The 25,572-nt window shown below is 39.6% G+C and overlaps 1 protein-coding gene across 1 annotated transcript; it reads right to left on the bottom strand.

Annotated features, from left to right (window-relative positions):
• Nucleotides 1-6,251: 6,251 nt before the first annotated feature.
• pnp6 (purine nucleoside phosphorylase 6) lies at nt 6,252-25,203 on the bottom strand. Its single transcript, XM_061722311.1, has 6 exons — nt 25,041-25,203; nt 18,824-18,993; nt 16,431-16,534; nt 10,056-10,231; nt 9,000-9,190; nt 6,252-6,951 (listed from the first exon to the last, which is right to left on the bottom strand). Exons 1-6 carry the CDS (start codon nt 25,091-25,093, stop codon nt 6,755-6,757), a joined length of 891 nt encoding a protein of 296 aa, XP_061578295.1. The 5' UTR covers nt 25,094-25,203; the 3' UTR covers nt 6,252-6,754.
• Between the last annotated feature and the right edge of the window lie 369 nt (nt 25,204-25,572).

Genomic DNA, 25,572 nt, shown 5'->3' with positions numbered 1-25,572 from the left:
AGGAAGATTTATTTTTTCATCATGCACTTTGAGAAAGTCGAAATGTCGAGAAAAAAATCGAAATTTCGAGATTAATGTTGAAGTACAATCTCGAGAAAAAAGTCAAAATGTTGAGAAAAAAAATGAAATGTCAAGAAAAAAGTCGAAATGTCAAGATTAATGTTGAAGTACAATCTTGAGAAAAAACTCAAAATGTTGAGGAAATAGTCAAAATTTCGTGAAAAAAGTCGAAATGTTGAGAAAAAAGTCAAAATTTCGAGAAAAAAGTCGAAATGTCGAGATTAAAAGGGAAAGGAAAAAGGAAGAAAAAAAGAGGAAAAAAGAAGAAAAAAAGGGGGAAAAAGAAGAAAAAAGGAAAAAAAAGAAGAAAAAAAGGAAAAAAAAAGGTCAAACATTTTTGAAAAAGCTCCATGAGCCACCAGGGCGGCGCTAAAGAGCCGCATGTGGCTCTAGAGCCGCGGGTTGCCGACCCCTGCCTTAAATCAAAGCATTTGGTTTTTTTCATATAATATAAATGCATTTCTAAGCAGTTTAGAAGTTTTGGGGATGTCCCTTTTTTTGGCGCCTGCGCTGCTGAAATCGGGGCGTCCCTTATTTCTATTTCTGAAAGGTGGCGACCCTACGCTCAAGCACGCTCAAATGCACTCGCTCGTCCACGCTGGTCCAGAAACAAACGCCAAGGTCCAGATGTCATCTGAAAGCTTTTCTTTTAAATAATACATTAGTAACATTTGGTGTGAAAATGAATTGCTTTATTATGTGCTTTCTTACATAAGTGAACTGGGTTTCAACCTGAGACCTGGATACGATTAGAGTTTACATACAGAGCAGCTCTTGTTTAGACAAATACAGTACAAACATGAGGAAGAGCAGACATCAGCAGGATAAAACGTCTCCATGTACCAAAAATAGCACCCATGTTAGTTGTACATCAAGCATTTGTGTTCAACGGGTTAAGAAAGTATAATGAAAAGTAATTTATCCTTTTTTTAAACAAGCAACAAACAGCACATTGGCTTTGGAGTGGGATTCCCCTTTAAGACTGCCATTAGCGTCTAGAGTGATACAGATCTAGGAGGTTTGGATCTAGGACTGCTGGTGTTGGATTTCTGCGGCTGTTCCGGCTGTAATGAATAAAGTGGTCAGGAGAAGCTGGAATGAATAAAGTGGTCAGGAGAAGCTGGAATGAATGAAGCGGTCAAGAGAAGCTGGAGGAGCAAGCGGCTCCCGATCAGCGATCAATCAGAGAGCAGATTGAAACCTGCAGGTCCAGGTCTGGCAAACCTCCCTGCTGTTACAGCTGCAGTCTCTTCAGGCTGAATTATGGTTCTGCGTTAAATCAACCCAGAGCCTACGCCGTAGCCTGACCTGCACCTCCCAAAAAATGTAACGCAGACCAAGAGGGCTGCGATTGGTTCGCTTGGTAGCAACGCATTTCTGGTTCCGGTTCGTGAAGCAGTCGTGAACTTTCAGCGCTCTTTTCTCTCTTTCTCTCTTTTCGTTGTTTCTTTTTTTTTTGGGTTGTTTTGGTTTTTTGCACAATAGTTGTCCTAATCTCTTTGATTCACTGTGACTGGAGAAACCGGAAGCTAAACAAAGTATCAACTAGCGCTCTGGGGGGGAACTGCACCGCAGAGAAATGGAGTGACGGAGAAGTCCGAAGGGTTCACGACGGCGTCACGGCAACGGTGTAGGCTCTGCGTTGGTTTAACGCAGAACCATAATTCAGGCTTTACTCAGTATCCCGTTCAGTTGTAACTAAAACAGAAAAATACACTCACATTTTAAATCATTCCTCTTCCACAAATCCACCAATAAAAAGTGGAGGAAGTCGTACTACGTCCTGTTCTCTGATTGGTTCATCGTTGCCAGCGGTAGCCGACACCTGTTAGTGTGAGGTTGGTACGACGTTGTATTCCAACATTTGATTATAACTGGATTATGATGTAGATTTGAAAATTGGGTTTGTGCTAAAAACCCAACGTCGGCTTGACATGTAATTATGGTAAGGGAACATTGTCTAGATGATGGTTGCTTGCCACCACTACATAATTAGTTATCTAACGCTGTCTGACAACCCATATCCAACCAAGGACCGACTTTAATGTAGCCTATCAGCTGAACGATCCACAAATCAAATGGAGCGGCTTCGTCGCTACCAAAGTCGCACTAAAGGCTGAATTATGGTTCTGCGTTAAATCAACGCAGAGCGTACGCCGTACGCGGGAGTCTCTCCATAGCCTACGCCGTAGCCTGACATGCACCTCCCAAAAATTGTAACGCAGACCGAGAGGGCTGGGATTGGTTTGCTTGGTAGCAACGCATTTCCGGTTTCGGTTCTCTCTCGGCCGCCATTGTTCACTGTGGCCGGAAAAGCCGGAAGCTAAACAAAGAATCAACTAGAGACGACGATAACAAGCTTTATAAATGAGGCCCCCGGACTTTTCATTTCATTTTTATTGGACAGTATGACTCTTTTGCTTTTCTCTGTTGTTGTTGTCTAAATATGGATATTACTAGGTTTAAACAGTATTTTATATTGTGAAGCCAATGCATCAAAAAGCGGCACTTCACAAACCAAAGGGTTGATGTCATAGTGGCTACGTCCACTTCCAACTGGTGTCACATTCAAAATGTTTTTGATTAAAGCCCCTTTAACCTTTAACATTCAACAAAACAATGTATCTTGCAGGTGAGGCAACATTCAAATCCCAACATGAAACTTCCTGGAGCGACATGGAAGGGGAACTGTGGAGAGGAACCATGAATATCAGGTTTTCTGTTCCTTGTCTTTCATACAATCTGGTAGTCAGAGTTAAATGTGCTTGAAACCTTTGCCCATATTAGTCTATTTTCATTTTAAAACAAATCTGATCTGCACTTTATCCCTGTGTCATAAGAGATCTCCATCCATCCTCCCTGTAAAACTCACCATGCAGGTATAGAGGGAATGAACATGACGTCACAGACGCGACTTCAAGGCGGGTTACACCCAATGAGTGGCAGAAAGACTGAGTGGCAGCGTAAACTTTCGAAAACATCTAAAATGGGAAAGAGCTGTTGTGCGATCAACTGTACTCATAGATTTAGTAAGAAATCTGAGGTATTGTTTTACAGACTGCAGAAAAATAAGTGTGGCAGGGTGGAGAGGTTGATGGGACACGCACCTGTGTCCCATCCGCCTGAGTGGCTGGTTCGCTCCACCCTGCCTGCCTTATAAGGCGGAGCTGGACAGCAGCAAGGGGTTCGGTGCAGCTGTGTGATGCTTGTGCACGTGTTGGCGGTGTTTTGGTGACAAATAAACAGGGTCTGCACGAAACACTGTGTCTCTCCATCCTTAGGTCGGCCCCGGTAGCACTCGCCCTGCTACAATAAGCTTAACCCTTAACCCTGTCTTTGGGTCAAAATGACCCAATTCTTCTATCCTTCTTTCCTCCTGCCATGCTCTCTCCTTCCTGCTTCCTTTCCTCTTTTCCTCCTTTTTTACACTCCTTTACTCCTTTTTTCTTCCTACCTCCCTTTCGTCATTCGTTCCTTTATTACCTTCTTTGCTTTTCCTTCTTTCTTTCCTTTTCTCCATTCCTTCCTTCCTTTCTCCCTTCCTTCCATCTTTTCTCCCTCCCTTACTCCCTTTCCTACTTCCTTCCTTTCTCCTTCCTCCCTCCCTTCTTTCCTTTTCTCCCTTCCTTACTCCCTTTCCTACTTCCTTCCTTCTTTCCTTCTTTTCTCCTTTCTTCCTTACTTCATTCTTTCCTTCATTCCTTCTTTTTTCCCTTCACCTTCCCTTGACCCAAAGACAGCACAAGGGTTAAGAGAGACAAATGGATCGCTGCAATTCACAGAAACAACCGAAACGTTGATTTGTGGTTCACATTTTGTATCAGGTAATGTTGGATTTTTGGGTAGCTAACGTTAAACGGTCAAATCATAAAGTTCGGTGTCCTCATCACTTTAATTTCTACAACAAATCCTGCCTTGAAGTCGGACCAAGCGTCAAGACTTTTGTAAGCCTTCAAGCTTTGCTTCGTGTATTTCCCCGGCGTAGAAATTAAGTACATATAAATATCAGGAAACTGGATTCGTGGCCAAATATTAATGTCCATGGACCACTGGTTCTTGGTAACTGTACCAAATATTAATGTCCATGGACCACTGGTTCTTGGTAACTGTACCAAATATTAATGTCCATGGACCACTGGTTCTTGGTAACTGTACCAAATATTAATGTCCATGGACCACTGGTTCTTGGTAACTGTACCAAATATTAATGTCCATGGACCACTGGTTCTTGGTAACTGTACCAAATATTAAAGTCCATGGACCACTGGTTCTTGGGGTAACTGTACCAAATATTAATGTCCATGGACCACTGGTTCTTGGTAACTGTACCAAATATTAATGTCCATGGACCACTGGTTCTTGGTAACTGTACCAAATATTAATGTCCATGGACCACTGGTTCTTGGTAACTGTACCAAATATTAATGTCCATGGACCACTGGTTCTTGGTAACTGTACCAAATATTAATGTCCATGGACCCCTGGTTCTTGGGGTAACTGTACCAAATATTAATGTCCATGGACCACTGGTTCTTGGTAACTGTACGGGTCACTGTCAAGTCCAACTGACGCTAATTTAAGCTGATAATCTGCTGTTATCCCGTCTTCTCCACTAGTTGCAGCTGTTTTTGCCACTCAGTGCGAGTTAAGCCTGGGATATACTTGCAGTTCAGAGCACGTACGCATCATGGCCGCCACGCATATCCTGTGCGTGGTGCTGGTCCCGGTCTCATACCAGCTGACGAGGAGGTCGCTGGCGCCGTTTCCTTTTGCCGAGATAGCAACCAAAGCAATGTTATAATCTCCTATATATAATATCCAATGGTGTCATGTAAACTTGTTTGTTGTTCTAATCTGCTACTGCTACTAAATATTTAATCACTTTTCCAACTGTTGCTCTGCTTACTGCCCCCTATCTGTCACCGCCGGTACTACACGCTCTCCTACACGAGCGACGTTGCGGGTGGTGGTGCACGGACGGACGAACGGACGTGAACGGACGTGAACGCAAGCACCAATAGCAAGTACTGTATTTTCTGGACTATAAGCCGCTACTTTTTTCGGTTTTCAACCGTGCAGCTTATACAAAGGTGCAGCTATTCTGTGGATTTTTCTTCCACCACTCTAACCGGAATAAGAATCAAAACTAAGACAAAATAAATGCAAAGAAGAATAAGCTACTTCTTCTTTAGCAGATAGAAGTAGGTAGAAGCAGATTTCAAACAGATAAAGAGATAAATAAATAGCGGTTATTTTCTCTTGGTTCTGTCCCGTTTTAATCAGCAAAGTTGCTGCCGTGTTAAAAGACACTGTTAGGAAAGGATCTATTTAGGTACAAACATGTACATCATTTACAGTTCAAAATCCTTCTGTACATGTAGTAAATATCTAATCTAACAACATAAATATCTGCGGCTTGCATATCTTTTTTTTAAAATAGAGCGGATGCGGCTTATATGCAGGTGCAGCTTATAGTCCAGAAAATACGGTGAGGCTTAAGGGGGCTGGTCCAGTTGAACAGTGACGTCAATGCATTCCCCCTATTCATGCTCACTGGGCGGGTTCTAGGGAAGCCATCTGAGGCGGCTCGGGCGTCTGGGCGGGGACGCCTCCTGGACGCCTCCTGGACGCCTCCTGGACGCCTCCATGCTCAGGTTTCCTGGACATGTCCAACTGGGAAGACCCTGGTTATGCTTGAGGGATCCTGGGGACGCCTGGGATCCTCCCAGACCAGCTGGACGAAGTGGCTGGAGAGAGGGAGGTCCCTGTGCCCCCGTGACCAGGGAAGATGGATTGATGGATCGTAGGTTGGCAAATGTCCAGTGAGCACGGATGGCTGGGTTTGTGTTTACGGTGGTGTAACTTAAACAAGATCTTTTCTTACATGGAGTTGAATGTTAATGTGGATGCAGATTGGTTTTCATCATGCCATTTTTGAAATAAAAACTGAGCACAAAGTCAATGTAATTGACAATCACACTGCAAAAACTCAAAATCTTACCAGGAATATTTGTCTTATTTCGAGTTAAAATGTCTCATTTTTAGTCAAAAAATCTCACCTGTTTCAAGTAAATTTTCACTTGAAATAAGTAGAAAAATCTGATTTATCTTCTTATTACAAGCAAAAAAATCTTGTTCCACTGGTAGATTTTTCACCTTATTTCAAGAGAAAATCTACTTGAAACAGGTGAAAATTGTTGTTTTTTCCAGTGACGAGTCTTGTTTTAAGTGTAATGAGATTTTTTTTTACTAAAATTAGACATTTTAACTAGAAATAAGACAACTATTCTTGTTAAGATTTTGAGTTTTTGCAGTGCAATGTAATCATTATCTTGTCCAAGGGCTGAAACAGTTAACGAATGCCAGAAACAAAACACAGACTAACTAACCTGCAAGTTAGATTCGTGGCTAGAGTTGAGGAGCTTTAAATTGAAAAAAAAAGAAAAAGAATCAAACTAAGCGGTGGGAAATATTGCACTCAGGCGAAGGCCCACAAATACTGTAGCTCCTAGATAAACAAAACTCGCATTTATTCATTAAGTGTTGCAATGCTGAGGAGTTCTCAACATTTTCTTTCTTTATATGTTCTCTTCTTATCATTTGTGCCTTATCACACTCCTCCACCGTGACTTCTCTTTCTCTGGGATCCCAGTCCTCTTTTCTCCTGTTTTCAGTGCAAACAGATCCCAGATTGTTAGAGCTTGTTCACGAGGGCACCAACGAGCCTCTGCAGGTCCTCGGCCCGGTCCTCCGTGGTCCTCAGCACCTCCTCGTGGTTGGCCTTGTCCTCGCTCTCGTAGTCCGTCACCACCTTGTTGGTGATGAGAGACAGACCTAAGACCCGCAGGCCGCAGTGCCGAGCCACCACCACCTCCGGGACCGTGCTCATCCCTGCACACAAGTGGGGGTTTAGTTAGGAACAGGGGTGAAAGTAAGCCGGTACCATCCGGTACCTCGTACCACCAAAAGATTCTGTGCCGGTACGCAGTACCGGGAAAAAAAACACATGAATTACTGACAATATACTTTGCATACAGCAGGTCTCAAACCCTCGACCTCTCACACCAAAGTCAGCAACACTGAACACTCAGCCAAATGCCTCAGCTTCACCTGGAGAGGCGGACAAGGCAATATAATCTTGCTACACTAACTGAGTCCCCACAGGTATTTTCGTATGAATAATTTTTAAAATATTTGTACGATATAAATATTAGTAAACCCCACTATTTGTGCTTTTTTATGAGTAGCGTATTCCAGTCTTTACTTCCTAAACACACACACTGCATGGAAGGGAGCGTTTGATTTATTGTTCACGTAACGTTACTTTTTATTTTTTCACGACCAAACCACGCACTTTATTTATGTAATTTGCACCGACGGGCAAGGACAAAAAATTAATGATTCCACCAAAATTCTAAAGATTTTTGTGGTTGGCTGACACATTACAGCATATTTCAAACATGCTGGTAAATAATCACACGCCAAATAATCCACAAATATGATATTTGTGATTGGTTTTCATTCCATGTTTCAGGAAAAAAAGAAAAAAGCGTAAAAAAATGTTGAAGTAACGTTTTTTTTAATGTTTTAAGTGTTTTGCTTTGATGAAAAAAATGCTTAAGAAGTTATTTTCCATTTCAATGCAAACATTGTAAGAGCCATTTTGAGACATTTTACTCATCTTTTACTCTTTTTTCATTTATGTGCCCAATGTTCTGAAAAATCAAAGACAGACTTGTTAACTGTTCAGCTGCTGATGAATTTAACTGTAAATGTATTCTAATTTGAAACAAAACAAATTGCTATGACTTTGAAAGTTTTGTCAACATTTACAAATTATTCTGTGACAATCCTTGGTCCGGACTGGCCTTTATTTACACCATTTAAATAAATAATTTGCTATAGGCCTACACAGTGTTGTGTTTCTAACTTCTACCCCGTACAGGCGTTAAAAAATGTAATGCGTGTTCAGGGATGAAGAAGCTGGTGATGGGAGGAGAACAAGCCATGAAGGTTGGGGTCGTAGTACCAGCAACAACTTTAATCTACTTTCACCCCTGGTTATGAACGGAAAACTAAGCCCTGAAATGCCCCCACATTTCTCATCATCTTGAGCCCAATTTATCTTTAGTAAAACAATGTGAAGTGAAATACACAGCTATTCACTGTGTTGTTATTAGAGATGCACCGATCGGTATCGGCCCGATAATGGCCCTATCGGTTTTGATCGGAGATCGGAAAATAATAGATCAAAGCAGCCGATCTGATGACGTTTACAACAACAAAACGTCACCAGCGCTGCGTTCCCATAGACATATAAACATATCCGCCCCACCGAGCTGCTGTGATACGTCAACGTCGCCGCCATATTGGATGTTCAAGACTGCGCTGTAAACTAATACAAGTAAATTGATTTATTTTGCCTTTCTACAAAGAAATGTACGTTTTACGTCTCATTTATTCATTCACACACACACTAATATACTTGGGAAACAGTTAGGCACCAAATATAATATATTTAATTTTCTCAGATGGCAAAAATAAGAACTTTATTGATCCCACATAGGAGTAATTCATGTTATATCAGCTATAGAGAACAAGGTAGTGCCGAAAAACAATATATATCCCCCCTCACAAAAATAAGAATGTTATTTGTTTAAAATTTAAAATATTTTTTGTTGATGAGAAAATATGTCTCTCTATTTTTCTTATTTTTGTGAGGGGGGATATATTTCTTTTTTCGGCACTAGCTTTACTCCGAAAAACAATATTTTAAATTTTTAACAAGTAACAAAATGACATATGTGAACCATTTTTCAGACAATAAAATAACATTTGAACCATTTTTCAGACAACAAATAACATTTGTCTGGACAAGCCTACTTCAAATCAAATCCAATCCAAATGTGTTGGAGTAAGCATGAGGGAGCTGTACGAACCGACGGCGTCGGCCCCGAGCGTCTGCAGGACTCTGCACTCTGCGATGGTCTCGTACGTGGGCCCGGCCAGCATGCAGTAAACCCCCTCCTGCAGGAAGTGGCTGCAGCCCTGCTCCTCCGCCGTGCGCTTGGCCAGAACCCGCAGCTCCCGGTCATACGCATCAGACATGCAGGGGAAACGCACCCCGAACCTGCAGGAGCACGACGTGCATGAATGAGACACACAACACTGGCTACGGTGCAGATAGAAGCTGTATATGTACAGTACAGAATCAGGGGGGTGGTGGATTTGATCATATGGGGACAGATCATTTGTGCTGATTACAAATATAATATAATATAATATATTCCAAATAATAGCAGTGACCAAAACAGCTGCAGAAATACTGCAGGAATGACATAGCAGCAGTTAAATGCAGCCTTCTGTAAGCTTGAAATATCCACTGGGCTTACATCAAATACATCAAAACACAACAATAAAAAACACTTTTCTGAACTTATCAATATGACTCTGTCCTTCACAGGATAAGTAACATGGATCACTGCAAAAACTCACAATCTTAACAAGAATATTTGTCTTATTTCTAGTTAAAATGTCTCATTTTAGTAAAAAAAAATCTCATTACACTTAAAACAAGACTCATCACTGGAAAAAACATCAATTTTCACCTGTTTCAAGTAAATTTTCACTTGAAATAAGTAGAAAAATCTGCCAGTGGAACAAGATTTTTTTGCTTGTAATAAGAAGATAAATCTTGTCCCACTGGCAGATTTTTCTACTTATTTCAAGTGAAAATGTACTTGAAACAGGTGAAAATTGTCAAATAAGTTATTTTTCTGGTGTTATTTTTCTGGTGATGACTCTAAATGTTGAAATAGCAGTAAAACCACATTCATTGATGAAATGACATAAGGGATGGAAAGGGGGGATGGCAGTTTTACAGGGGGGATGATTTGGACCGTTTTTATTTCAGGGGGGGATGCCATCCCCCCTCATCCCCCCTCATCCCCCCTCAACTCCAGTACTTTATATATAGATATAAGGCCACACACTACCTGACATCGTTGTGTCCACAGAGGGGGTTCTGACCAGCAAAACCCGGCATGTTGATGTGATCCTTAAGGAGCATGATGTCTCCCACATCATAAGCAGCATTTAATCCCCCTGCTGCATTCGTAACAATCAGAGTTTTCACGCCCAGCAGGAAGAAGACGCGCACGGGGAATGTCACCTGAGAGAAACATGATATACTTCAGAAACCAGCATTACATGTATCAGTGACTACGTTTACATGCAGTCAAAATTCAGGTTATTGCTAATATTCCGGTTACTGAAACATTCAGAATATTCCGTTTACATGGTGATTAATCATTTGGGATATCTGGATCAAACCAGCGACGCACGGAGAACATCATGACGCAATTCCCGTCATTTCCTCTTCTTCTTCCTGTATCCAAATTAAAAACAAATGCTGCTTCACGCAACTTTTCTCTCACCTTCTTGTAAATCTTCTATCCCGGTACTTTCTACCGTCTACAAATGCAGAAATGTTCATATCCTTCATTACATTTATGAAGTGATTAGTCTCCTCCTGGTCTTGTTTCTCCGTGTTTAGAAGAACTTCCTGGAACCAAAAGACCAGGATTCCTTGTGAACAGAGCATGTGCAGAAAACAGATTCCTGTTCCGTTTGATGGGGATATTCCGTTTGGCGTTTACATGACCCAATATTCAGGTTTTAAAAGGAGTAACCCAGGGGTCATACTCGGGTTTTTAAAAACCGGAATATGAGCAAATTCGGGTTATTCAGTCACTGACTGCGTTTCCATGCAGTCAATAACTCTTTTAAAGGGAACCCTGCGTATTAAGACATGTAGGTCTTAAAAGATAAATGTTGGTATCAATTATAACAATGTGATATAAAAAACCTTTTTGATGTCTTCGTTTTTATAAAATTTGAAAATATAATTTAACTCGTAGGTCGCCATTGTTGTTTACACCGCAATGCATTCTGGGTAGTGACGTCACACGGTTGCACCTGCTGGCCCCCGTACACTGTTTTGACTGTTCAACGAGATAATCCAGAGGATAAACATGTCATCTGTTCAGCCATTTCAATTTGAACCCGAGCACAAGGTCAATGAGGAAGACAACACTGAAAACATATCTCAAAACGAGCCAAATGAAGACCAAAAAAGACGGGATGAGGCGAGAGTGGGACAAAATCCCAGCAACTGCGTCTCAATGCAAACAGAGGAGGAGAGCGTTTGCTGTCAAGAGCTCGTGTTTTTGTCAGCAGCTGTTCACTTTAAGCTATTATGTGATAAAACGTATTCCAATATCAATAATTCTGGAGATTATTAGCATCCACCGCTGTCCTATGCTTTATAAATCATTAGGACAGGTGGCGCCGCCAGGATTCAATTTCGTAATAGGCACAGAAACAGTCCGTCCACTGCTCTATTTCAGAGTCTCACTCGGCCTGAATATTACACTATCCATTAGGTAGAGGATAGGTTGGTTGGCTATTCAGTGTTCAATAAGTATTTCAAAGATCTTTTTTCCTCAAACAAAACTTTGCAGTGACAAATTGGATAAAGTGCGCACGGCGCACTACACATGGTGACATTATTATGCGCACCTCTATGGCGTTATATTTATGTCATTAAAGGAGCGAGCGATAACACATGTGCACGCGCGCATATTTCTTTGCGCGAGTGAATTATTTCGTGTCACGCGCGCAGATTTCAATAGCCGCGCGCACTTGTTTGATGTTCGCGCACATATTCAGCAACCGAGTGGAGCAGATGGAGGTGCAAGCGAGTAAAAACCGCTGCTTTGCGCGCGCTGGATCGCTCCTGCTTTCCCTCTCTCTCCCCCTGTGCTCTCGCAGATGGAGTTTTGCTCGCTCGAAGCAAAGAGTTTTGACAGTTTGGGGGCGGAGACCAAGGATGACCCCCGGCCCTCTTATGATTGGTCATTTTCCAGCCCCCCCCCCCCACATGACATCTATCACTTTCTCTATCTATCTATCTATCTATCTATCTATCTATCTATCTATCTATCTATCTATCTATCTATCTATCTATCTATCTATCTATCTATCTATCTATCTATCTATCTATCTATCTATCTATCTATCTATCTATCTATCTATCTGTGTGTGTGTAAAGTTGGAATACAATATTTTTTACCTCTTTCCATGAAATGATTGACAATGTGATTTATTCTTGATAAAGATATATTCTAAAAATTGTATTGATCAATCTCATATATATATATATATATATATATATATATATATATATATATATATATATATATATATATATATATGTATATATATATATATATATATATATATATATATATATATATATATATATATATATATATATATATGTATATATATATATATACACACACACACACACACACACACACACACACACACACACACACACACACACACACACACACACACACACACACACACACACACACACACACACACACACAATTAAATTAATTAATAAATGCATAACTTATGTCCACTGAACACATTTATGAAGAAAACAAATCTAATACTCTAATTTAGGGATTTTCACAGAGACCCTGATGAAGAATTGGAGGTGATTTATTTTTGGGAAGGTGCCATGTGGGGGGGGGGGGCTGGAAAATGACCAATCATAAGAGGGCCGGGGGTCATCCTTGGTCTCCGCCCCCAAACTGTCAAAACTCTTTGCTTCGAGCGAGCAGAACTCCATCTGCGAGAGCACAGGGGGAGAGAGAGGGAGAGCAGGAGCGATCCAGCGCGCGCAAAGCAGCGTTTTTTACTCGCTTGCACCTCCCTCTGCTCCACTCGGTTGCTGAATATGTGCGCGAACATCAAACAAGTGCGCGCGGCTATTGAAATCCGCGCGCGTGACACGAAATAATTCACTCTCGCAAAGAAATATGCGCGCGTGCACATGTGTTATCGCTCGCTCCTTTAATGACATAAATATAACGCCATACACCTCCACACAGATGCAAACATGGTGTCAGCGCATCAGAAACACAGATGAAAACACAACTAAACATTAAAGGTGATGGCGCACCCAGAAACGAATGAAAACACGTCTAAACAGGTGGCGGCGCAACAGAAACCCAGATGAAAATGCAGCAAAAAATATTAAGGTGACGGCGCACCTACAAAAAAGTAAAAAAAAAAAAAAAAGACCTACATGTCTTAATACGCAGGGTTCCCTTTAAAACCCGATGTGGCAGGGTGGAAGGGCAGCCACTCAGCTGATTGGGCACACCTGTGCCCAATCAGCTGAGTGGCTGTAGAAAGAGTGGCTGTAGAAAGAGTGGCTGTAGAAAGAGTGGCTGTAGAAAGAGTGGCTGTAGAAAGAGTGGCTGTAGAAAGAGTGGCTGTAGAAAGTACCGGGATAGCCAGATTTACAAGAAGGTGAGCGAAGCAGGATTTGTAGGAGCGCCAGACCAGATCAAGCTCCACTAGAAGACGCTGGAAAAGGCGAACTGCAGGGACAAGAAACAAAACCACTTCTACTGGGCTGTTCATTATCGCCGGTGCTGCTGTTATTGTTGCTGTTTTGGATTTGGATACAGGAAGAAGAAGCGGAAATTAAGGGAATTGTGTCATGATGTTCTCCGTGTGTCGCTGGTTTGATCCAGATATCCCAAATGATTAATTACCATGTAAACAGAATATTCTGAATGTTTCAGTAACCGGAATGTTTCAGTAACCTTAACCATAATTTTGACTGCATGTAAACGTAGTCTATGTTTATTAGGAGACAAGATGGGGGTAGTTTGGGAACAAGTTACATTAGCGTTGATGTTTTGCATACAGATGCCAGCAGACTCCAGGATTTACTGCGTGTGTGGACTGTGCTAACCTTTACAGAGCACCCGATGGCCTAGAAAGGATATTCTCTTCCTTTTTCACTGCAGTCACATTGGAAAATTGCCTTTTTCTATTTCCTCTGCAGATTCAATTTACAACAAAAGATGTATTGGTGAAGTAGAAGTGTTTTCAAGAACTGTGGTGTTTTGATAAGGTCAGCGCTGTCACTTTGCAACACGGGCCTATTTGATTGAAGTTTTGCATATTAGGGGCGGTGTGTGCTAGAGGTTTAGACTCTTGTCCTTGGTAAGTAGCTCTGCAGCTTCACTGGTGTTACACAAGTGAAGTCTGGTATAACTCCTACACAAGAGCCAGATGTTTCAACTGCTGATGATGAGTTGACTTTATTAACCCTTGTACCGTCTTTGGGTCAAAATGACCTCATTCTCCTGTTCCTTCTTTCCTCCTGCTCTCTCCTTCCTTCTTCCCTTCCTTCTTTCTTTTCTCCCTCCCTTCCTTCTTTCCTCCTGCTCTCTCCTTCCTTCTTTCCTTCCCTCCTTCTTTTCTCCCTTCTTTCCTTCCTTCCTTCTTTCCTTCCTCCCTTCTTTCCTTCCTTCCTTCTTTCCTTCCTTCTTTCCTTCCTCCCTTCCTTCTTTTCTCCCTTCCTTCCTTCTGTCCTTCTTTCCTTCCTCCCTTCTTTTCTTCCTTCTTTCTTCCTTCCTTCTTTCCTTCCTTCCTTCCTTCCTTCCTTCCTTCCTTCCTTCCTTCCTTCCTTCCTTCCTTCCTTCCTTCCTTCCTTCCTTCCTTCCTTCCTTCCTTCCTTCTTTCCTCCCTTCCTTCCTTCCTTCTTTTCTCCCTTCCTTCCTTCTTTCCTTCCTTCTTTCCTTCCTTCCTTCCTTCTATTCTCCCTTCCTTCCTTCTTTCCTCCCTTCCTTCCTTCTGTCCTTCCTCCCTTTTTTCTCCCTTCCTTCCTTCCTTCCTTCCTTCCTTCCTTCCTTCCTTCCTTCCTTCCTTCCTTCCTTCCTTCCTTCCTTCCTTCCGTCCTTCCTTCCTTCCTCCCTTCCTCCCTTCCTTCTTTTCTCCTTTCTTTTCTCCCTTCCTTCCTTCCTTCCTTCTTCCCTCCCTTCCTTCCTTCTGTCCTTCTTTCCTTCCTTCCTTCTTTTCTCCCATCCTTCTTTTCTCACTTCTTTCTTCCTTCCTTCCTTCCTTCCTTCCTTCCTTCCTTCCTTCCTTCCTTCCTTCCTTCCTTCCTTCCTTCCTTCCTTCCTTCCTTCCTTCCTTCCTTCCTTCTTTTCTTTCTCCCTTCCTTCCTTGTTTTCTTCCTCCTTCCTTGACTTGAAGACAGCACAAGGGTTAAATTAATTGCCAAAATCTGGCAACATAACCCCCTCCCCCTCCAAAAAACACCAAAAATCGCTATATTTTTGCTGATGGAACGGACTTTTTATTAACTCAGCAGCAACTTAATGCAACAATTGAATGAAAACTCATGACATCATTAAAATGAAAGTAAATTAGAAAGAAATGGATCTCTGGACAATCATTTCTGCAGCTCAAATACTAAACCTACACACACACACACACACATAGTAATTCCGAATTGAGGTCACAATTTTAATGTTTTCTGCCATCTGTTCTTTTAATTATTTCCAGGTCCTCCAAGCTATTTATTAAATAAATGGTCTCTGCTCTTGACCACCGTTTACAGCCACTTACTTCAGAATTAAGTTTAATTCAGAATGGCCATTTTCATTCAGAATTAGGTGTTTACATGGTAATTTTTACTCATTTTAAATCGGATTTAATTTTAATTCTGAAAAGAGGAATTAAACTTCCCATGTAAACGCACTCAGTGTCTCATTGTGCAGCAAGGTAATGATACAATTTCTTTCAAAAGTTAGGCAAACTGACACTGGCATTTTCAAAAAGCTTAAAGGTTTGTGTGGTTAATAAAAAGTGATTTTCATCTACTTTTTAACCTGGTCATGCATAGACGGGGTTGACGACCGTGACACGGGACAAAGGCTGAAACCGGCTCAGGTCAAACCTTCTCAACTTACGTTCATTTTTTTGCAGATATTTTACTTCAAGCTGTTTTATGCAACGTTTAAAGTCCCATTGATAAGAGCTGTAATGTATATAGACTCTCTTTTATTACTGTATTCAACGTACATTATATGATTTTGGAGGATTATGTGGATTATTTTATGTGGAAATAGCACATCTCAGCTCGCAATAAACTATAATGAGTATACAGCCTTGACGGGCCAAAGGCCAGACACTGACACGGCTACGGTTTTCTCACCGCCATCTAAGCTGATCATTCAACACACTCAGTAAATTGTTAGACAAAACTGCAGTTTCAGAATGACCTGTCGTTTTCACATCATTTTACATTATGGTTGGTGATGTTAACATCTTAAGTGCAGCAGAGAAAATGTTTAATCTTCTTGTTTTTTTTAAACAGGGCACATCAAATTATAAGACTTAAACCGGAAGTTAATACATTTAAAAAGCAAAAATGCATTTTGAAAGCACTGCACAGCAGTATTACGTAACCATTGCATAGTGTAGTTTACCGTGTTTATGTTGTAGCCCTCGTAGAAGTGGAAGCGCCCCTGCATGCAGACGCATTCGCAGCCCTGCAGCCGGCCGAACACCAGCTGCCCTGAATGTCCCGCCACTGCAAGAACACGGACAGTATGAGCAGCTGCAGGCGTGCAGGGAAAACCCTGATATCATCACGGATGCAGAGAGGATTGGAACTGAACTAGAACTTCTGGATACATCAAGGCTGCAACCAATAGTCTAGAACAGCGGTCGGCAACCCAAAATGTTGAAAGAGCCATATTGGACCAAAAACACAAAAACAAATATGTCTGGAGCCGCAAAAAATGAAAAGTCTTGTATCAGCCTTAGAATGAAGACAAATGGCGAAAGGTGAAATGTCGAGAAAAAAGTTGAAATGTCGAGAAAAAGTCGAAATGTCGAGATTAATGTTGAAGTACAATCTCGAGAAAAAAGTCGAAATGTCAAGAAAAAAGTAGAAATGTTGAGATTAACATTAACATTAAAGTTGAAGTACAATCTCCAGAAAAAAGTCAACATGTTGAGAAAAAAGTCAAGAAAAAAGTCGAAATGGCGAGAAAAAAGTCGAAATGTTGAGATTAACATTAACATTAACGTTGAAGTACAATCTCCAGAAAAAAGTAAACATGTTGAGAAAAAAGTCGAAATGTCGAGAAAAAAGTAGAAATGTCGAGATTAAAAAAGGAAAAAAGGAGAAAAAAAGAGAAAAAAATGGGAAAAAGAAGAAAAAAAGAAAAAAAGGAAAAAAAGAGAAAAAAAAAAGAAGAAAAAATGGTCAAACATTTTTGAAAAAGCCCCAGGAGCCACTAGGGCGGCGCTAAAGAGCTGTATGCGGCTCTAGAGCCGCGGGTTGCCGAGCACTGCTCTAGAGGGAATGCGCATGACGTCACAGATGCGACTTCACAGCGGGTTACGCCCACTGAGTGTCAGAAAGACTGAGTGTCAGAAAGACTGAGTTTCAGAAAGACTGAGTGTCAGAAACACTGAGTGTCAGAAAGACTGAGTGGCAGCGTAAACTTTCAGTTTGAGCAACTGGAAAATATCTAAAATGGGAAAGAGCTGTTGTGCGATCGACTGTACTCATAGATTTAGCAAGAAATCGGAGTTATCGTTTTACAGACTGCTGAAAAATAAGCTCAAGAGAGACAAATGGATCTCTGCAATTCACAGAAACAACTGGATTCCAGTGACCGAAACGTAGATTTGTGGTTCCCATTTTGTATCAGGTAATGTTGGATTTTTGGGTAGCTAATGTTAAACGGTCAAATCATAAAGTTCGGTGTCCTCATCACTTTAATTTCTACAACAAATCCTGCCTTGAAGTCGGACCAAGAGTCAAGACTTTTGTACGCCTTCAAGCTTGGCTTCGTGTATTTCCCCGGCATAGAAATTAAGTTCATATAAATATCAGGAAACTGGATTGGTGTCCAAGTATTAATGTCCATGGACCACTGGTTCTTGGTAACTGTACCAAATATTAATGTCCATGGACCACTGGTTCTTGGTAACTGTACCAAATATTAATGTCCATGGACCACTGGTTCTTGGTAACTGTACCAAATATTAATGTCCATGGACCACTGGTTCTTGGTAACTGTACCAAATATTAATGTCCATGGACCACTGGTTCTTGGTAACTGTACCAAATATTAATGTCCATGGACCACTGGTTCTTGGTAACTGTATCAAATATTAATGTCCATGGACCACTGGTTCTTGGTAACTGTACCAAATATTAATGTCCATGGACCACTGGTTCTTGGTAACTGTATCAAATATTAATGTCCATGGACCACTGGTTCTTGGGGTAACTGTACCAAATATTAATGTCCATGGACCACTGGTTCTTGGTAACTGTACCAAATATTAATGTCCATGGACCACTGGTTCTTGGGGTAACTGTACCAAATATTAATGTCCATGGACCACTGGTTCTTGGTAACTGTACCAAATATTAATGTCCATGGACCACTGGTTCTTGGGGTAACTGTACCAAATATTAATGTCCATGGACCACTGGTTCTTGGGGTAACTGTACGGGTCACTGTCAAGTCCAACTGCCTTAGTAGTGGGAGTATTGGGACTGGGCCTAGGGAAGATTACAAGGGCCCTAAAATTTGTGGCTTGATTTTTAGGGCTAGTGGTAGTGAGGGGTAGTGAGTTAGGGCTAGTGGCAGAAAGTAGAGGGTGTATTGGGATTGGCCCTTAGGCTAGGTGTGGATGCAAAAGAAGGGTAAGTACCCTCTTATCAAACTATGGCCCTGACAGCAAAACACCATATTGCCAGAACATTTGCAGATTAAGGAATATTTGATATCATACGTATCCAAAAATGAATTTATCTGGAATTGACAGTTGGATTGCAAATAGAAAAACCACCTACCAGTGCTGATGGGGAAACGTGGAATCTCATTATATGGGAATGCAGTTCTGTCTTCCAGCAGGTCGGCCAGGCCGCCCAAGCCTGAACCACAAATAATCGCCACCTTTGGACGTTTATCTGTGTGTGCCAACAACCAGTCAGCTGTTTCCTTGTACTCTTCATAACTGTAGCTGAAAAAACACCAATAAACACCAATTAAAAAACATTTAAGATAAGAACATAACGAGGTAAGATATGAATGATTAAAAGAACAGCAAAAATAGCATCTGCTCTGAAATTCATATAAAGTGTTCTTTATGGGGAAAGAAAACACTTTTCAAATTGAGAAAAACACAATTGTCTTAAGCTGGCACTCCAGTGCTTCAGTCTATACGGTCAAAACGTACAAAGACCGGGTCAAATACAGTATTACAAAAGTAATCTGTAACAATTTGTACGGTGAATTAACCAATTTGACAATTCTACGTCACAATGCCTGCATTCAGGGCTTATCCATAACTTTGCGCGGTTTTCAAAAAGTATTTAATTTAAGAGTACGCTTAAATAACAAATACAATGAAATAAAATGATAAGAAAAGAGGTAAAATGATAAAGCTTCACATTTTACTCGAGAACAGGCTTAAATCATCAACTTTTGGTTTTCATCATGCATGATGTTGCCAAATAAATCTTACTGTAAACTGTGTTGCCATGTTAGAAACAAACAGGTCATAAAAGCCAACAACTTTAACAGCTAATATTTTCATGCAAACCTGATTGATCCAGACCAACAACTTGCAGAAATATATTATTTTAGGGAGGTGCTCAGATTGGTGATGGTTAATTATTCATATGCATTTGACAGTAAACATTTGCATTTGGTAAGTTTTTTAATATGGTCTTTTTTTCTTTCTCGACTGGCTCCGTGAAACTAAAATGAATGCATATTAATCTATGAGCATTCACTAACATTTTACATAATCATTGATAGATAAAGGTTCAGATTTGATACTGTTTCATTTGTGGTAAAATAAATAAGTACACTAGTATTAAAAAAAAAAAGTTCTTTTCATCTTGCTTTATACAGGACTGTCTAAGAAAATTTGAATATTGTGATAAAGTTCTTTATTTTCTGTAATGCAATTAAAAAAACAAAAATGTCATACATTCTGGATTCATTACAAATCAACTGAAATATTGCAAGCCTTTTATTATTTTAATATTGCTGATTATGGCTTACAGTTTAAGATTAAGATTCCCAGAATATTCTAATTTTTTGAGATAGGATATTTGAGTTTTCTTAAGCTGTAAGCCATGATCAGCAATTAATTAAATAATAAAAGGCTTGCAATATTTCAGTTGATTTGTAATGAATCCAGAATGTATGACATTTTTGCATGCATTACTGAAAATAAAGGACTTTATCACAATATTCTAATTTTCTGAGACAGTCCTGTAATCAAAACATCACCAAAACCCATGCTAAGGCCTGCCATGGCTTATTATCATTCAACTTTTTAAAATGAATACAAAAAACAAGATGTATTATGCAACACGTTTATGGGTTTCCATTTTGCTACTTTACTGCACAACTAAATTATGATTTCCGGACGCTATTTTGGTCTGGACTTCCCTTAAGGCGCTGCATTAAACAAAGTCAGAAACAGTCTGTAATTCTGGTAATAAATGTGCCTGTAAAGCAATCAGCTTGGTAATGTTCCCTCAGGCCTGCTTGTTGAAAGACTCTGCAGGCTGAAGCCTTTAACAAACCAGCCTGATGACTCTGAATTCATTCATGCTGTCATTTAGGACGAGTGCTTCATCTGAGTAGCCCCCGGCACTCAACTCCCCAACGCTTCTCTGTTGTTTCCCTAATTTATATCTCACCAAATAAAGATCTCTGAGTATTAATCATATTTTTTTTCTTTTTAATCAAACATAGACTTTTTTTTGCAACTGGATTGGATCAAGTTTCCATTCAAGTTAAAAACTGAACACTATTTCCAAATATCTGAGTGGTTTAAGTGTTCCTTCAGAATTAATAAGATAATAACTATACTGCCATTTAGCAGACGCTTTTATCCAAAGCGACTTACATCTGAGAGCAAGAGAGAGAGAGCATGAGAGCCAGAAATAGTCCCTTTACTCAATAAAACTAGGGTTCACCATCTCATCTTGTCATAAGTGCATGCAGCTTCCTCAGTCCTGCAAAGAGCTGAACAAATCTAACTCATTCTGATGAGCAGAGAAGTTTACTAGATGCAGAAGTTCTCCTTAAAGAGCTGAGTCTTTAGCTTGCTCTTAAAAGTAGGTCCAGACCTGCAGGTCAGACAGAGTTTGGTAATGGCAGCAGAAAAATGAGCTACAAAGAGGCATGTCATTTAAAGTGAACAGCTGTTTTAAAAATCAGTGATTTATAAACCTATAAAGTTGAAACATGGAGAAAGATCAGCAACAAAGTACAACATGCAGCTTAGTCATAAAACCCAAGAACTAAGTGCGTGAATGCTGACAGATGATAAAGATCTTAGGGTCAATGGGAGGGGGAAACCATGCACAAGGCTTTGAATCAGCAATATTTCATATAAAAATCTTAATGCTATTTCTTCCATAAGCTACTGCTATTTTGGTTACTTATTTTGCATAACCTTTTCATGCATGGCCGTCACTGACATGGACAGATTTTTTTAGTTTGTGCACGGGTTTAGATGGTTTAGTTGAAAATTGTCTTTACCTCTATCCATTCTGGGTTTTGCATTGAAAAAAACTGCAAGGTTGTTTTTTTTTTTTCGTGCATTTAAACGCCTGTAATCGATATGAAAGAAATGTCAAGATAAGAAAAATGAAAAATGAAAATAGCTTTGTGTGTCATTAGAAGTAAATAATTGTGTACGAAAACATTGCTGGACTGTTTTTTTTTGTTTTTTAATAATTCATGTATTAATTGTTGAAAATTGAGTTACATCTGTTGAGCTGGCTTGATGAGCACATCATTACAAGTTATGTATAAGTCAAATTAACTTTTAAATGGTGAAACATTTCAGGAAAAAAGTCAAGGATCTTTCTTTTGCTTGTTTACATGTTGACAAATACACATTTTTATTATAAATTGTACACATTTTCTATTATTGATTGGAGCTAATTTTTTTTGTCATGGGATTTAGAAAACTCAATTTTTACATTGAATATAAGCATATGTCCCCCTGCTGAAATTGTCATAGCCTCCCAGATAAAGAAACAGGAAAATTCCTTTAGCAAAGGAGGAATATTAGCTGATGCTGAAGCAAAACCATAAAAAACATAATTCTGTATTTTGCATCTTGCACTATTTTTTTAATGTAATATTTTTTTTTAATTAATCTTATTTGATCTATTTAATTTATTATCTGTTTATTATATATTGTCATGATATGTGATGTTTTTTTTGTAATTCAAGAATTAATTTACAAAACATCATGGCAACATACAAAAAAATTAACACCTCTTAACATACAAGGCACATTTGGAATTGACTTTAAAGTAAAATATAGCAAATGATAGAGGAAAAGAAAAAAAAAACAAATAAATAATAATAATTATTATATTCAGAGTTCTGCACAGATCGTCATTGTTGTTCTAGGGAGCCTCAAATATTTCCAGTGTTTCATATGCTGTCAGGAGAGCTTTTGCATGTTTCTTTTCCATAAGTTTCAAAGAACTGAAGTGATTATCCAGAGGAATTCTTTTAAAAACAGAGAAAAGTGGTTTTGTTTTTCTCTATTTGGACGCGTGAATGAAGAATTTGCCCAAGAGTATCAGGTTGTTCACAATCAGATCACAGTTAGTGTCTTTTATGTTGATACCAAATACAAAATTTTCCCTTGTGAGGGGAGCAGGTTGGATTTTGGTTGACAACCTGCAAATCTTCCCAAAATGTCCCAGAGTATTTGCAACGGAAGAACAGATGATCAGTTGTTTCAATTTCAGTTTCACAGAAGATACAGTTATTATGATCTCTGCCAAATCTCTTTCTTAACAGCTCATTGGATGGATAGATATTATTATTATTATTTTTTTCATATATGTTTTTATTGGTAGACTGTTTCCACAATACAGAGCAAAACAGATGAACATACTTTTTTTTTTCTTTTTCTCCATCACCCAATCCCTCCCCCCACAGTTATCGTCGTAAATTTTCCCTTGGGAATAATAAAAAAAAAATAATAATAAATAAATAAATAATAATAATAATAATAATAATAATAATAAAAGTAAAACAATAAAAAATAAATATAGTGTCATAACAAAAAAGTAGTAGTAGTAGTGCAATGAATATAAACTTAAATAAGAAAATAAAATGAAATGGGTTATCTAGAGATTAATAATTATTTCTTAGATTAATTAATTCCAGTAGTAGTCACAAGTTATACTAGTAAACACTTGAGTGGGAATGTTGTCATATATCACCCCCAGAGTTATATTTATACCAATGTATTAGTAATTAGGCTGTTACTATTCTTAGGGATAGAAAAACAACAAACAACGAACAACAAAGACATCAGCTCAGTCCTTTGGAAATACTCTCAAATTTTCAAAATAAGTAATAAATGGTTGCCAGCTCGAGAAGAACCTTTCTAATGAACTCCTAATTGTAAACTTGATAGATATTATTCATAACTTTGAAATGTACTTCTTTTGTCTTGGGGCTTACAGGATATTTGACGTATTTAGTTCCCAGTTTTTTAATGTCTGGGTCAGTAAAAAGCTGAATAATGGAGTTTCTATTTGATCAGAGGTGGGTAGTAACGAGTTACATTTACTCCATTACATTTACTTGAGTAAGTTTTGTGAAATATTGTACTTTTAGGAGTAGTTTTGAATCACTATACTTTTTACTTTTACTTGAGTAGATTTGTGAAGAAGAAACTGTTCCTCTTACTCCGCTACATTAGGCTACGTTGAGCTGTTACTTTTCTTTTATCCCTTTTATCCACGTACGCGTCAATCTCATGACATCACTGGGTGATTCTTTGGGAAAAATGTTTGTTTTTGCATGTTTTGTCACATTTACACAGACTCAAACACACACAGAGTTTCTATGAGTTCATGTTTGTTCTAGTTCTGCCTGGTTAAAAAAGAAAAGTACAAAGGCTTGACATTTTGTGCTACTTGTGCTTAATTTATGTTTTTATTCTGTTATTATTTAATTTATTTTATTATTTATCAAAGTACTTGAATTTACTTTAAGCCTATTTTAATTTAAGCAATTTTTTATTAATTTTAATTTATTTTATTATTTTATTGATTTATTTAGCTTGAAGATGATTATTTTGTACTTTTGTCTGTTTGAATGGTTGTGTTAAAAAAATAAATCAGTAAAATAAATCAGACATTACTCAACAGTTACTCAGTACTTGAGTAGTTTTTTCACCAAGTACTTTTTTACTTTTACTCAAGTCATTATTTGGATTACTACTTTTTACTTCTACTTGAGTCATATTATTCTGAAGTAACAGTACTTTTACTTGAGTACAATTTTTGTCTCCTCTACCAGCTCTGCTGATATGTGATCATGATCATGATAGTAAACAGGGAAGTGAAGGCTGTGAGGGATCTCGCGGGGTCTCGCGAGACCTCCAGCGGCTGCGGAGCTGTCCGTGGTGCTGCCGGGGCAGACGGAGCGGGGACGGAGCGGGACGACCGTCCGCCTGGCACGTTTTTGGCCTTAAACACTACTAATCCCGAGAATCCTGTTGGACCAGCCCGCTGTTGCTAAGCACCGAGTCCCTGGAGCTGAATCCCTCGAGAATAACCCGTTAATTCAGCTGTGCGGGCCGGAAGATTCCCACCTTTCTGGGTGACGGACAAACGAGAGTAAAGGCTGATTTATGGTTCCGCGTTACACTAACGCAGGGCCTACGGCGGAGGTACGCGGCGACGCGGAACCTACGGCGTAGGCTACGCCATCGATTTAACGCAGAACCATAAATCAGGCTTTAGTAGTGCCACCTGTTTACACAGCAATCTCACGTCATGGTGGATGAAATCCCTTCTAGGCTGCTGTAATCTTTGGAAGAAGAAAAGACAATTCCCCCCAAATACTTGGCTTTATATGGCTGGCTCTTTTTTCCTTTTGCTCAGATTTTCAAACATCACTAATTCTCTTTAACGAGACACTTTCTTTAGATCTTAATTGCAATAATAACCTGTCTTGACAACCGTTGAGACATTAAAATCTTCAAAATCTTGTCTGTCTTACCTGCACTGACTGGAAGAAGAGGAGAACGGGGAGGACGCCGCTTTCATGTCCATGATGAATGTCCTGCTAATGTTTATGTTTGGATTTAACAAGTTTGCTGACCGCGGAGTTCAGTTTTCAGTTGACGGGCATTTAAAGCGCTGCTGATGGAGACGGAGGTCACGTGACGCCCCGGGCGGCGGAGGTCACGTGACAGGAGGGGGGCGGGGCCTAACGAGCCGCCGGTCCCTTTGAAGGATAAATCCCATTTTCCAGCAGGATGGGCAACTCACTGATCCGTTCACTGGAAGAGACATGGCTGGGAACCAGAAAATATCAGGGGGGGTGGTGGATTTTATCATATGGGGACAGATCATTTGTGCTGATTACAAATAATATAATATATTCCAAATAATAGCAGTGACCAAAACACCTGCAGAAATACTGCAGGAATGACATAGCAGCAGTTAAATGCAGCCTTCTGTAAGCTTTAAATATCCACTGGGCTTACATCAAATACATCAAAACACAACAATAAAAAACACTTTTCTGA

This window comes from Cololabis saira, chromosome 5, assembly GCF_033807715.1.
Source record: "Cololabis saira isolate AMF1-May2022 chromosome 5, fColSai1.1, whole genome shotgun sequence".
Taxonomy (NCBI): domain Eukaryota; kingdom Metazoa; phylum Chordata; class Actinopteri; order Beloniformes; family Belonidae; genus Cololabis; species Cololabis saira.
This window is presented reverse-complemented; position numbering and strand designations above follow the sequence as displayed.

Coding starts and splice junctions, on each gene's coding strand:
- pnp6 (XM_061722311.1), bottom strand. CDS start 25,093: ATGGACATGAAAGCGGCGTCCTCCCCGTTCTCCTCTTCTTCCAGTCAG. Junction 18,994..25,040: donor TCTTCTTCCAGTCAGTGCAG/GTAAGACAGACA, acceptor GTGTTTTTTCAG/CTACAGTTATGAAGAGTACA. Junction 9,191..10,055: donor TGTGGACACAACGATGTCAG/GTAGTGTGTGGC, acceptor GTGCTCCTGCAG/GTTCGGGGTGCGTTTCCCCT.